Consider the following 14228-nt stretch of genomic DNA (forward strand, 5'->3'; position numbering starts at 1 on the left):
TGGGAAGATCAGCCAAGCCTTAGCGTCGTCGACAAAGGAGCACGACATCACGAAGGAGAAGCTAGCCAGAGCTTCAAGGGTCATCGAAGAGGAGAAGAGGAGGCAAATCCTCGTGAGAGATCAGAGAGATGCCAGAGCCAGAGTCCTTGCTGCAGAATGGGAAGCGGAGAAAGCAAAGATCATCGCCGAGAGAGATCATTACATTGCTGAGAGAGATCATTATTTCAGGCAGATGAAGATCCATCAGAAGGAGGTGGGGAGATTACAGCAGGAGAACACCGAGCTCAGGTTCGCCGCGGAGTTCGTGAAGATGGTTGATGATATAGGGCCGTCTGTGGGACCCTCATCAGGCTAGCCTTTATTATTTGTGAGGATTACCGTCAGGCTTGTTGACGGAATTCATTTGCTTGTATTTCTTTCCTGATTCTGGATATTTGTATCTGATTTGATGTATGACTATGGCACTTATTGTGCATTTTGCTATGTGATGGTTATTTTCATTCAGTGGTTGATCTTCAAGCTTTATTTGCTTTCCCGTATGCACTCACACAGCACACACATGGTTGGGCGGTATTTTGCTAAATCATATATCTCTGGTCTGTATGATGAAATCGAATGATGAATATCAGAATATTGTTGCCGGGTTATTATCTATCTCGATGAAGCCAGGATCGAGAGACAAAGTGTTCCTCATGGGAATAAACACTGCATTCATGCATGATCATAATAACTTGTGTTTTATTTTGCAGGTATCAGTTCTAACGTGCTTGATTGTTTCAGGAATCATTGCTCGTGCTCGCAGAACTGTACCTTTGCACTCAACACGCCCGCACAGATATTTCACTCGACGCAATACTCCCAGACTAATGGATCTCCCGAACACAGATATCCTCGAGTTGAAAGACAAGATGAACGAGATGATCAACATCATGCAAGGTTTTGCAGTTGGTCAGAAAGCTCTAGCTGACAAAGTTGAGAAGCTCGAGCGGGCTTCGGCGGCAAATAGTGGTGTCAACCTGGATGGTGTCTCCAACCAGGGGCTGGGTGGTTCTCGAGACGGTGGTAAAAGGACATCAGTGGGTATAGTGAACAACAATGTTGGAGGTTTTGGTGCTGCTGGGGGTCAACCTGGTCAGAATCTGAAGGACAGTCTGTTCCCGCCTTTCTTTGGGGTCGATGACGACAGAGAGGAAGACCGAGAGGCAGATCAGTTCTCTATGCACAATGAACCGTTCGGTCAATACGGTGCCCCACTACAGAATAAAGAGATTCAGCTACTGGCTGAGAAGATCCGAGCTTTGGAGAGCTATGCCACTCCTGGGGTGGTCAACATGTCAAATATGGGGCTAGTGGAGGGGATTGTGATCCCGCAGAAATTCAAGGCGCCCACATTTGATAGGTACAATGGGAGTTCCTGCCCCGAAACTCATTTGCAAGCGTTTGTCCGTAAGATCTCTGCATACACCATGGACCAAAAGTTGTGGATGTACTTCTTCCAGGACAGTCTATCCGGAGGCTCACTGGAGTGGTACACCAAGCTCAAGTCCTCAGATATCAAGAACTGGCAGGATCTGGGGGACGCATTCTTTAAACAGTATCAGTTCAATGCTGATATGGCTCCGAGTCGTACCCAGCTGCAGGGTATGTCTCAGAAGAATAGCGAAGGGTTTAAAGAATACGCTCAGAGATGGAGGGAATTGGCTGCCAGAGTGCAACCTCCACTTGTGGACAGAGAGATGTCTGATCTCTTTATGGGTACTTTGCAAGGGGCGTTCGCCGAGAGAATGGTTGGTTGTCCGGTGACCAACTTTTCAGACATAGTGGTGGCTGGAGAGAGGATTGAGAGTTGGCTGAAGCTCGGGAAGATTCAGGGTAATGCTTCATCTTCAGGATCGAAGAAGCCCTTCAGTAATGGCCAGAGAAAGAAAGAGGGTGATACCAATGCGGTCTACGCTCAGAGAGGACCCAGTAGGGATCGTTACTTCCAGCACACTGCTGCGGTAACTATTCCTGTTGATAATCAGCAACAGCAACAACCTCGACAACAAAGACAACCGTTTCAGCAGGGGCCTCAGAGGGCTGGTTATCAGGTGCAGGGAAGAATGAATGATGGGCAGTTCGACAGGCCACCTGTGACTTACTCTTTCTTGTTGAAGAAATTGCAAGATCTGGGGTTGGTACAGTTGAGAACTCTGGCACCTTTGAGACCTGATCAGAGGCCAGCTAATTATGATGAGAATGCTAAATGCGAATTTCACTCAGGTGCGCCCGGGCACAACGTAGAGAACTGCAAAGCTTTTAAGCACGTAGTTCAAGACCTGGTGGATTCAAAGGCGATCAACTTTGCACCGTCTCCCAACGTGAATGCTAATCCCATGCCCGCGCATGGTCAAAGGGGGGTGAATGCCATCTCTGAGGAAATAGAATTGGGCTGGCAAATGTTAATCAACTGAAGACTCCTCTGGCTGAGGTTAAGAGGCAGTTGATGTTGAATGGGGTTTACCCGGGCTGTGGTGATGGTTGTTCTGAGTGCATTGTTGTTCAGAATGGGTGTGAATTATTGAGACTATCCAGGGACTGATGGACAATGGAAGTATTCTGATTGAGGTCAAAAAAGAAGTGAAAATCGGGGCTGCTTTGGAGGAAAGTGTCAAGAGCAGAATGGTGGCATTGTTGAAAGAGTATGTCGACATCTTTGCCTAGTCTTATCAAGATATGCCAGGGTTGGATACCGATATCGTTGTGCACAAGCTACCGTTGAGAGCAGATTGTCCTCCAGTGAAGCAGAAATTGCGCAGAACTCGAGCTGATATGGCGATGAAGATTCAAGAGGAAGTGCAGAAGCAGTGGGATGATGGTTTCCTTGCTGTCACTAATTATCCGCCTTAGGTCGCGAATATTGTGCCAGTCCCGAAGAAAGATGGTAAAGTGAGAATGTGTGTGGACTACCGAGATCTGAATAGAGCTAGTCCGAAAGATGATTTTCCATTACCTCACATTGACGTGTTGGTTGATAATACAGCTCAATTCTCGGTGTTTTCCTTCATGGATGGCTTTTCTGGCTATAATCAAATCAAAATGTCGCTAGATGATATGGAGAAAACAATGTTCATCACACCGTGGGGCACCTTCTGTTACAAGGTGATGCCATTCGGTCTCAAGAACGCCGGTGCTACTTATCAGAGGGCCATGGTGACTTTGTTTCATGATATGATTCATCATGAAATTGAATGTTATGTTGATGACATGATAGCAAAGTCCCAAACAGAAGAGGGGCATTTGGTAGATCTGACCAAGTTGTTCGACCGGCTGAGACAGTTCAGACTGAGGTTGAATCCGAACAAGTGCACGTTCGGAGTGCGGTCCGGTAAATTGCTGGGGTTCATTGTAAGCGAGAAAGGAATCGAGGTTGATCCTGCTAAAGTAAAAGCAATAAGAGAAATGCCTGAACCGAGAACAGAGAAGGAGGTTCGTGGTTTCTTAGGTAGATTGAACTACATTTCACGGTTCATATCTCATCTAACAGCCACGTGCGAACCAATTTTCAAGTTATTGAGAAAAGATCAAACGGTCAGGTGGAATAATGATTGCCAAGCGGCATTTGAAAAAATAAAAGAATATTTGCAGGAGCCTCCGATTCTGATGCCTCCTGTGGAGGGAAGACCGTTAATTCTGTACCTGACGGTCCTCGAGGGGTCTATGGGGTGTGTATTGGGGCAGCATGACGAGTCTGGTCGAAAAGAGCATGCCATATTACCTTAGCAAAAAGTTTACTGACTGTGAAACAAGATATTCACTGCTCGAGAAAACTTGTTGTGCTTTGGTCTGGGTTGCTCGCCGACTAAGGCAGTACATGCTGGTTCATACCACTTTGTTGATTTCCAAGATGGATCCAATCAAGTACATTTTTGAAAAGCCAGCATTGACCGGACGGGTTGCGAGGTGGCAAATGATTTTGACAGAATATGATATACAGTATACCTCTCAGAAAGCAATCAAGGGGAGTGTATTGTCTGATTACCTCGCTCAGCAACCTATTGAGGATTATCAACCGATGAAGTTTGAATTCCCTGATGAGGACATCATGTTTCTTAAATCGAAAGATTGTGAGGAACCAATCCCGGAGGAGGGGCCTGACCCTGAATTCGAATGGATTCTGATGTTTGATGGGGCCGTTAATGTGAATGGTAGCGGTGTTGGTGCTGTTTTGGTTACGCCGAAAGGATCCCATATTGCTTTTGCTGCCCGGCTAACATTTGAGTGCACCAACAACGTGGCTGAATACGAAGCTTGCATATTGGGGATTGAAGAGGCTATTGATTTGAGAATCAAGAACCTCGTCATATATGGAGATTCAGCTCTGGTGGTAAATCAGGTTAACGGAAAATGGTACACACATCAATCTCATTTAGTTCCATACCGGGATTATGCAAGGAGATTGTTGACGTTTTTCACCAAGGTGAAGATGCATCATGTGCCTAGAGAGGAGAATCCTTTGGCAGATGCTTTGGCTACTCTGGCCGCCTTGATTAAAGTGCAGTGGTGGAATCAGTTCCCCAGTGTTGAAGTAGGTCGTCTGGATAGACCGGCTTATGTGTTTGCTGTTGATACAGCGCCTGATGATGAGAAGCCGTGGTATTACGATATCAAGCGCTATCTAGAGACTCAAGAGTATCCTGAGGGAGCATCTAAGAAGGACCGAAAGACTCTGCGGAGGTTGGCCATGGTGTTCTACCTGAATAAGGATGGGGTTTTGTATAAGAGAAATTTTGATTGGGTCTTGCTCGGATGTGTCGATGATAAAGAAGCAAGCCAATTGATGAAAGAGGTTCACGAAGGATCGTTCGGTACCCATGCCAGTGGGAATGCGATGGTAAAGAAGCTGCTGAGGGCAGGTTATTATTGGATGACCATGGAGGCCCAATGTTTCAATTTCGTGCGGAAGTGTCATAAATGCCAGATTTATGCTGACAAGGTGCACGTGCCTTCTAACCCGTTGAGTTTGATGTCGTCTCCGTGGCCATTTGCTATGTGGGGCATTGATATGATTGGGAAGATTGAGCCTACGGCTTCGAATGGGCATCGGTTCATATTGGTGGCTATTGATTACTTCACCAAGTGGGTAGAAGCAGCCTCTTATACGAACGTTACGAAGCAGGTCGTTGCCAGGTTTCTCAAGAGAGACATCATTTGCCGATATCGGGTTCCCGAGAGAATCATTACTGATAATGGTTCTAATTTGAATAACAAAATGATGGCAGAACTGTGCCGGGAATTCAAGATTGAGCATCACAATTCTTCTCCCTATCGTCCGAAGATGAATGGGGCGGTTGAGGCAGCCAACAAGAATATCAAGAAGATTGTGCAGAAAATGGTGGTAACTTACAAAGACTGGCATGAGATGTTGCCGTTTGCATTGCATGGGTATCGAACGTCGGTGCGCACATCTACTGGGGCAACTCCTTTCTCATTGGTATATGGGATGGAAGTCGTGTTACCTGTTGAGGTTCAGATTCCCTCTTTGAGAGTCCTGATGGACGTGAAATTGCAAGAGGCTGAATGGGTAAGGATCCGGTATGAGGAGTTGAGCCTGATTGAAGAAAAGAGGCTGGCAACCATCTGTCATGGGCAGTTATACCAGCAGCGGATGAAGCGTGCTTTTGACATAAAGGTACGACCTCGGGTATATCACGTGGGTGATATGGTGCTGAAAAGGATCCTTCCTCCTCAAAACGATCGAAGGGGCAAATGGACACCTAATTACGAAGGTCCATTCGTGGTCAAGAAGGTTTTCTCTGGCGGAGCCTTGTTGCTGACGACCATGGATGGCGAGGATTTTCCATCCCCTGTGAATGCGGACGCAGTTAAAAAATACTTCGTATAAAGAGACCCGCTGGACGAAAAGAACAAAATAGTCCAGGCAAAAATGGGCATCCCGGCGAACAAAAAAAAACAGGAAAGAAAGGTTCGGGCAAAAATTAGGGATAAAATGAAAAACTGTACACTCGGCAAGTCGAAAACCTGGAAAGGCGACTTGGGCAAAAAAGGGTATCCCGGTGGACTGAAAATCCGAAAGGGCGGTCCAGGAAAAAGAGGGATTGAAACGAACAACTGCGTCTGGCATGATCGTTTGCGCTTTGGTTAAGGCATCATGGATAATACCCGGTGGGGATCAATCGGAATCGTCTTGTTCAGAAGGCAGAAAGCACGGAGAGTCTGAGGACATATGGGGTGTAACCGAGTTGGAACTCGATGAGATCGCGGGTTTCACATTGCCATTAGGATAGATTTTTCCTTTTGTGCGCAATTACCTCTTTTCAGGAATTGCTTCCTTTGTATTGCTCAATATGAGCCACACTTTTCCAATCAATAAAATGCATATTCATTCAAATAATTTTGTTTTTGTTTTTCATTACCGCTTTGATTGCAAAAACATCTGATTATCTTTGATAAAGGATCTTGCATTTTAAGACATGCAGGTCCCTTCCAATGCATGCTTATAAGATTGAAGCTTGAAATCTTATTCGGAAGGTTGAGTGACTCAAGTGTTGAAATCTTGACACGCCTGGGGCATGGTTTTATCTAACGATCTCTTTTGCAGGTACAGTTAGGTATTTTCACTCACTTGCAGGTTGTGATGTGGAAGCTTTTGACGAAACAATCCCCATGGAGTCCAATCAGGGACGAATGAATGGAAGAATGGTGAAAGGACGACGGAAGGACGTACGACGATCCTGGATATTAATCAAGAAGACTCTTCAAAGTCTGAAGATTGGAAAGTCTGTATAAGTCCCAGGAGTTCGCTCTCCGTCGAGCGTGAAGCAGTTTGGAATACAAGATGATGGAGCAGAAAAGTCCAGACGAGTCTGGGGGTTCTCAAAATTGGAAAGCTGACATGGGAGTTGGATATGAATACCAAAGGTTCGACGAGTCGTCTGGTGTTCAGTACCAGATTTTCCTCATCTCTCCAAGCAGAGTCGTGAGGACTAATTCCCCAGCAGATCCAAGGTCTGTGATCTCCCTAGCAGGGTCAGGGTGGTTATCCCCAGCAGGTTTCAGATTGATGCTTCCCGAGTCGCCAGGTCTGGAGGTTGCTGTTCCCCCAGCGGAGGTATCTGTGGGTGGTGGTTTCTCAAGCAGGGTCGGGATTGATATCCCCAGCTAGTCAAGATTGGTGTATCCCCACAGAGCGTTGGTGGTTCTATCCCCAGCAATTCCCCAAGCGGATCGGGTGCAAAGGAGGTTTTTCCCCAGCAAGGGTTTCCTTTTTCCCAGCAGCAGTGTTATTCCCCAGCAGGGTGGAGATTGGAGTGGTGGCGAGTTCCTCAGCAGAGTGTCTCGAGCTCCCCAGAAGAGTCCCTTGAGGGGGATACTTTTTATACATTCATCATGTAGATAAGCATAGCATATTGTATAATGAATCGCGTAGCATTTCCATAAGTATGGAGCATTACGCAGAAAAATCAATCATGCATCATATTGCAAGCATGAGCTAGCCTCAGACCGTGGTTACCGTTTGATATTTAGTTTTGCCTGAGGGTGAAGGTGTTGCTCCGAGGAGTTTGGCACCGTTTTTTTATCAGCAGTACTTCCCCAGTAGTGCGATACTGGAGGAAACTTTTCCGTCGGACAGAGATGGGAATGTTACGCGATCAGCGCAACTCAAGTCGTGATTACCGTTTGAGATGTAGTTTCGCCGGATGGTGAAGGTGTTACTCTGACGAGTTTAGCATCATGATGTCAGATCAGCAATGTTCCCCAGTAGTGCGATACTGGAGGAAATTTTTCCGTCGGGCGGAGATGGAAATAAAATCGAAGGACGTTACGTGATCAGCGCGACTATCGGGGTTCAATTGGAGAAAAGGAAGTGTTGAGGCATTTCCTGGAGATCGGGGTTCAAATAGAGATTGGAGTTGAAGATCATATCCGGGATGAGGTCCTTAGGATTATCTTCTGTTCATGTGTCACCTAAGACTTTGGCCGAGGCCGACAGAGGTCGTTATGGGTGTCTTCTGAGGAAGAGATGCACATGTTACCTTCCTTTTGTGAAGGTGTAACCTATGATATGTCGCCCTCAAAGTGGTGTTTGGTGTTATTTTCGACGTTGCCAGCGGAATTATCACAAGAAATTGGAGAACGGGGTTCATATGGAGAAAGGGAAGTGTTGGGGCATTTTCTGGAGAGCGGGGTTCAAATGGAGAAAGGGAAATGTTGAGGCATTTTCTGGAGAACGGGGTTCACAATGGCGATCACAAGTTATCGTCAGGCGACTGGGGTTTAAAATGGAGAATGGGGTTCATTATTTTGGCAAACAAGATGTCGGGGTTCAAATGCAGTGATCCGGGATCATTTGCGAGAAGAGAAAATTTCGGGGTTCAAGAAAAAGTGAAAAAAGAAAGAGATAATAATCCCCAACGGATGTGGTGTTCAGGCCATGGCTATCCCTGTGTTACCATTTATTTTGGTATCCAGGTCGATGTTGCTGTTTCGGTGATCAGGCCGACTTTCTCCGTTCCAGGCGGGTGTTTCTTTCAAGATTGTGTTCTTTGCCGATTCTGACAGGCATTGTTAATTATTTTCCCATCAGAGTGCAAATTGTTCGTCTGTTCTTGGTATTCAATCACTCTTCACCCTGGTCATCTGAAAGCCGAGGCTATTCATATCGACAGGTTCACAGTGGATTGAATAAGGGCAGCTGTAACACCTCAAAATTTCCCCTCCTCTCTTGGGACTAGCTTTGCATTTTTGCATATCATTTGTAGGTCATTAGTCATTGCATATTGCATATCATGTGGCTACATCAAGCAAGTATTCCTTCTAGGTCTTGGTCAGAAGATAAGAGGTTGAGATTCAAGCTGAAGGTTTCATTGAATTGATCACTAGCCATCTGAGGATTGTGCTACAAATTAGGGTTTCTTGGTTCTCAAGGAGGTTGAGCTTAATCTTGGTTGAAATGGTACATCATCATCATCATGGTCTTGTCATCACCAAGAGATTCAAGAGATTGATCAGATACCTTGAGATTAGGGTATTGACCACTGGTCAACCCTAATCAGTTGTATTGGGCCAATCAGGGCTTGTGAAGGAAATGGGGTTTTCAATGGATATGGGGATCATCATATGATTATATTGAGCTTATGGAAGCTAGGGTTTCATGGTTAAGCCATTTCATCAGGAGTTTGAGGCTCAATTTGATCAGTGCATAGCCAGATTCATCTATCAGTCAGAAAAGTCAGTTGTGCCTGAATTGATGGATTTGGAGGTGGGAGAGGGCAAGAGACACTTCATTCATGTCTAAACAAGTTTCATTTGACATTTCAAACATCAAGAATGAAGAAAATAAAGTCAGATGGAAACTTTCCAAAAATAGCAGGTGAACTGTAATTGGAAACTGCCAAAAATGGAAAGTTTTTCACCTCAAGATTACGTGTCCAAAAATGCTTCAAATAAAAATTTGTTCAACATGAAAATTGTAGATCTTGCTCTCACCTTTCCAAAAAGTCCAAGAACATGAATTTCTCATGTGTGGTTGGCAAGTTATGATCAAATCATTTTCAGAAAATGTTGATTTTCAAAGTGGCATAACTTTTGAATGGAAAGGCCAAATTGGGTGATCTTTCTTTGAGCAAACCACATTTGATGTGTACTTTCATGATGCATTATCACATTTCATCAAAAATCATCATAGCAAAAAGTCATTTTTCAAGTGATTCATTTTGAAAATTGGTGGGAAAAATAGTGAATTTCCAAAATACATGTGATTTCCATACAAAACCTTTTCCAACACATCAGAAACATCAAATATGACTTGCTTGAACTGGTTTTGCACTGTTACATTGGCTGAATTAGAAAAGGACATTTTGGCCATTTGACATAAATTGCATTTTTGCTAATTTCACTTGGATTTTGTTAATTGTGATTAACACTTGGATTAAGGCATGGTATAAAGGCATAATCATAATAGAAAATGCATAATCACAATTCACTTTTCAGATCTAACAAACTTTTCATCACAATTCTCTCAATTTTCTCAAAACCTTTTCACACTTTTTCATTATTTTTCATTGCAATTCATCATCCATAGTGTGAATTCTTGCTTGATCCGTCATCTCCAAGTGCTTGTGTACATTTGTTTCAACAAAATCGTGGCCGAACATTGAGGAATTGGAACTGTCATCATCAAGCTCATCCATGGCTTCTTGATCATTCTCAAAGCTGGTGCATAATTGAGCTGAGACGTCCATTCCATTCACCTTCCTAAGCTTCAAACCGCATCTGTTTTCAACTCGTGGACCTTGAAACGCGCGAATTATCATCTGCATCATCCAAAAGGTACATTAGTTGCTAATAGTTCTTTGAGAACTTGTTGTGCTGCTGCTTGGTTGTATAAACCAATTGAGGTAGACTCTCTTGTCTCCATGTAGTCTGGAAGACCTGGCCTGTTACTTGGCCAGGCACCTGTCTGAAGTCCTCCTTAAGAGGCAATGATTGTGATTGTTTATTTTTGTCCCCAAGCAGGAAAAGACCTTGATTAAGGCAATTGGAAGACACGAGAGGTGTGTAGTCCACCTCCTGCTATTCTTGTTGAGTCGTCCCTCTGTTCACACCACTGTGTTGATGCATTGGAACATTAACCCAAGATCCATGTACAGTTGTACAGTTGAGTCAGAGTCATGAGTGTAGAAGGGTTCCCACTTTCTGGACCCACGCTTCTTTGTCTGAAGCTCTCCCTGGCCAGGGATAAGAGCTGTGAGGCACACCCCTCGCTCACCTTTCATCTGGCTTCACCCTGACTCTCAATGTCAGGGTTAAGAGCTAACATCACCCTGACACAATTGTGTTGCTTTTGCAACTTAACCCTTGATTGAGCCCACCTTGTCTGGATATAGTGTGTGCTAACTGTGAATGTTTGATTTGCTTTGTTTATGCTTGCATGCTTTGCTTTTTCCTGGTTAGGATTAGCTTGCTGTTGTGCAAGTAGATAGAAACCATAACATAGGGCAATGATGCATGATAACATCTAGGCTCGAGTACAGCTCCCTAGTAGGGTGTCTCCCTTTGTATCTGGTTAGAATTTCTTTCCCGTTTAGGGGAACTACGTCGCCCTGATCCTCATACCAGATGAGGTACGTAGGCAGGAGACCGTGCGAGGTCTCTCCGGGCACCCTTTTTCTTTTTGTGTGTGTTTACTTGACAGTTGCTAGGCTCGAGTTCCCGACTCCTTAGTAACTTGTTGCTTGTTTCTTCTTGTGTGTGTTAGGAGACGGATGTAAGCCCAGCCATTGGAATTCCGTATCCTCTTGTTGTGTGCTTGGAGTCCGGTATAAGTCCATCAAGTGGCATCTGGTTTCCTGGGTGTGTTTGTTTGGTTCGGAAGCCGATGTAAGTCCAGCGATTGGCGTTCGGGTTCCATGTTTGCCTGTGTTTGTGCGTGTGTTTGTTTCGGCGTGCGTGAGCCGAACTACGGCAGCTCTGATTCTCGTTCCAAACGAGATACGTAGGCATAGGACGCGATATCTTAGCGAGCCCTCTTCCCTCTTTCTCCACCTGTGTTGTCTTCAGTGTGTGTGTGTGATATTTGTTTTAGCAACCTTTTTCTATCTTTTGAGCGTGGATCCCGTCGAGTACGACGGACGTGAGGGGTGCTAATACCTTCCCCTTGCGTAACCGACTCCCGATCCCATCTCTTTGGTCGCGAGACCTTGCTTTTCCCAGGTTTACTTCAAGCGTTTCCTTTCCCTCTTTTGGGATAAATAATGCACGGTGGCGGCTCTGTGTTGTTTTGTTTTAGCCCGCCGGTTGTTTTTCGCGGATGCGACATAGTGCAGCAAGAGGCTTAGATATATTTTCATCAGAGCTTTTTTTAGTCTCCCCCTTTTTGTCAGACTCAAAAAGACTTAGCAAGAAAAAAATAGGTAAAAAGGGAGTTCATATATGATAGAGACAGGTACAGGTAAGCAGCAATTCAAAAAGAGAACATAAAAAGAACATAGCAGAAAACATAAGGAAGGAAACAAGAGAAGCCTAAGTGCCTAAGGGTTCAGTGGCGGAGGCATCCTTTGGAGCAGCTGAGTCAGCAGGTTCTGAATATTATTGTTAACGGAGTCCTGGTGATCCAATCTTGCTCACACTATCTATTGCTCCTTCTACAGCTCTTCCAGAGTCTTCAGGACCAGAGGAGCGAAGCCAAAGTTTGATTGCTCCCCCTGAGCCAGAGCATCAGTGCTAGCTTTTGCAGCTTCTTCCGCAACTATGTGTGCTGCCTCTTCAGCGTCAGCTTTTGTTTTTGCTTTTGCTTCAGCAACAGCCGCAGCAGCAGCAGCTTCAGCAGCAACATTTTCTGCAGCTTCTCTAACCCTTTGTTCTTCTTCCAGTCGTGCCTGCAACCTTTTTCCAGCATCTCTGATAAAGTCGTTGCGGACTTGTTCAGAGAGGCCTTTCATTTTGAAAGCCTCAGAGGTCATCCATCTGATCACTCTATTCTAGTAAATCCTCACTACAGAGGGATCATCACTGATACCAGAGTTTTCAAATAGAGATTTGACTTCTCCACTGAAGACTCAGCAAATAAAGAGATTGCTTCTTCTAGGGTGGGGAAGGTAGGTTTTGATTTAGGGTTGGGGGATGGAGATGTTGGTGGTGTTTGGGTAGTGTCAGCGGGAGGTTGAGAGGTAGGGGTGATAATGTTTTTTGAGGGTGGTACAATGGGTGTTTCAGAGGGTGGTGTTATGGGTTGTTCAGGTGGTGGATTTGGTGGTTGTTCAGATGGTGGTGGAGTTGGTTGTTCAGGTGGTGGAATGTTGGCTTCTGGTTCAGGTTGTTTGTGTGAGGCAATAGCCCGAGCCTGAAGCTGAGCCAGGGTGGGGGATTGAGGGTCAGAGGGATCTAAGTCAGATGATAGGATGTAGTAAGGTGGAGATGAAGGTGTTGAAGAGATTGGTGAGATAGGTTCATTAAGCATTTCAGCTTCAGAAACTGGTAAGGTTGTGGTGGAGAGGTTAAATTTTTGAAGTGGAGGTGATGGTGGATTAGAGGTAGGAGTGTCATATGGTTTGATGGTAGAGGGAGAGGGTTCTGAGTGAGTGTAGATATGTGTGGTTTGGGGAAGAGAAGAAGCAATTTGCTTTAAATTTACAGAGCGAGAAGGAGGAGGCAGAGACTTACTTGGAGATTCGACTAGAGGGGTCGGAGGTCTAGACACAGAAGTTTCCCCCAGCTTTTCTTTCTTGGCCTTCTTTGACTTCTCAGAAGGTTCTCGTTGTCTCTTCATGAAGTTTGGTGGATGCTTAGGTAGCCAATCCACAGAGAACTCTGAGATGTCAACTCCTTGGCTTGCGAGATCCTGTAGATAGTGTGCAACAACCTCTGGAGGATCGATTTTGGAGAAAATATATAGGCCATTTGGAATCTTCCTATGATCTTTGAGGGCTTCCCAAAAGGCGTCCAACGAGGGTTTCACCCTAATTTGATCAATCACCCCCATGCTCTTCAGATTGCGAGCATTTAGAGGCCTTCCAGTGTCCATAATGACATCCTCCATTAGATTGTGATGAATCAGGTGATCCACTAGCCCGCTCTCGATCAGAACGTCTAAGATAAGCCTTCCCAGAGGGAGGTAGGTTTTGGGCTTCATGTTATTTTTGGTGTCTTTGACAGAGTCTCTGAGGTATTTGAATAGCAGCGCCGACAGGTTCAGCGTGATCCCTTTGTGAAGGCATTAGAGTATGCACTTTTGAGTGTTGATGTAGTCAGAAGAGTTGGAGGCTGGGCGGTGATGAATGGTTCCCATAATGATCTTCAGTCAGACTCGGAGGTTCTGGTGAAGTTCCTTATTTTTGGAGGAGTTTCCTTCAGCGTTCTGTTGGAAAATGGTTGGGGCAATTTCCTGGGACATGTACTTTGCCCTAGGGTTGATATTGTATATCCTTCTTCCCCTTGTCTTCTCCATGTTCAGAAGGGAGGCGATTAACTTCTCAGTGATGACAGTCTTTACCCCAAGAACATGTGACACTATGTAATGATCATCTGAGTCTTCAAAGCACCAAAATTCTTTTACCAGCTAAGTATAGACATGACCATAGAGCCTTTGGAAATAGTTTTCCCACCCTTGCATTCTGAGTTCCACAGTAAGGTCTATTCCATTCCGCTTCATGTTCTCGAAGTCCACCAAAGATTCACACAAGACCTCAAGCTTGTCAAATGGAGTGGCAAGATGGATGTGTGGTTCA

General features: G+C 45.0%; 1 protein-coding gene across 1 annotated transcript; it reads right to left on the reverse strand.

The window, feature by feature from the left end:
* Positions 1–10061: 10061 nt before the first annotated feature.
* Positions 10062–13540, reverse strand: LOC127078731 (uncharacterized). Its single transcript, XM_051019163.1, has 3 exons — positions 12521–13540; positions 12174–12380; positions 10062–10316 (listed from the first exon to the last, which is right to left on the reverse strand). The coding sequence occupies exons 1-3, from the start codon at positions 13538–13540 to the stop codon at positions 10062–10064; spliced, it is 1482 nt and encodes a 493-aa protein (XP_050875120.1).
* Positions 13541–14228: the final 688 nt, after the last annotated feature.

This window comes from Lathyrus oleraceus, chromosome 5, assembly GCF_024323335.1.
Source record: "Lathyrus oleraceus cultivar Zhongwan6 chromosome 5, CAAS_Psat_ZW6_1.0, whole genome shotgun sequence".
In the NCBI taxonomy this organism is placed as follows: domain Eukaryota; kingdom Viridiplantae; phylum Streptophyta; class Magnoliopsida; order Fabales; family Fabaceae; genus Lathyrus; species Lathyrus oleraceus.

Excerpts from the sequence above, each read along its gene's own strand:
- LOC127078731 (XM_051019163.1), bottom strand. The coding sequence starts at position 13,540 with ATGGAGGATGTCATTATGGACACTGGAAGGCCTCTAAATGCTCGCAAT. Across the intron at positions 12,381-12,520 it reads ATCTCTATTTGAAAACTCTG|GCACGACTGGAAGAAGAACA; the intron begins GTATCAGTGATG and ends AAAAGGTTGCAG. Across the intron at positions 10,317-12,173 it reads ACTTTGGCTTCGCTCCTCTG|ATGATAATTCGCGCGTTTCA; the intron begins GTCCTGAAGACT and ends TGGATGATGCAG.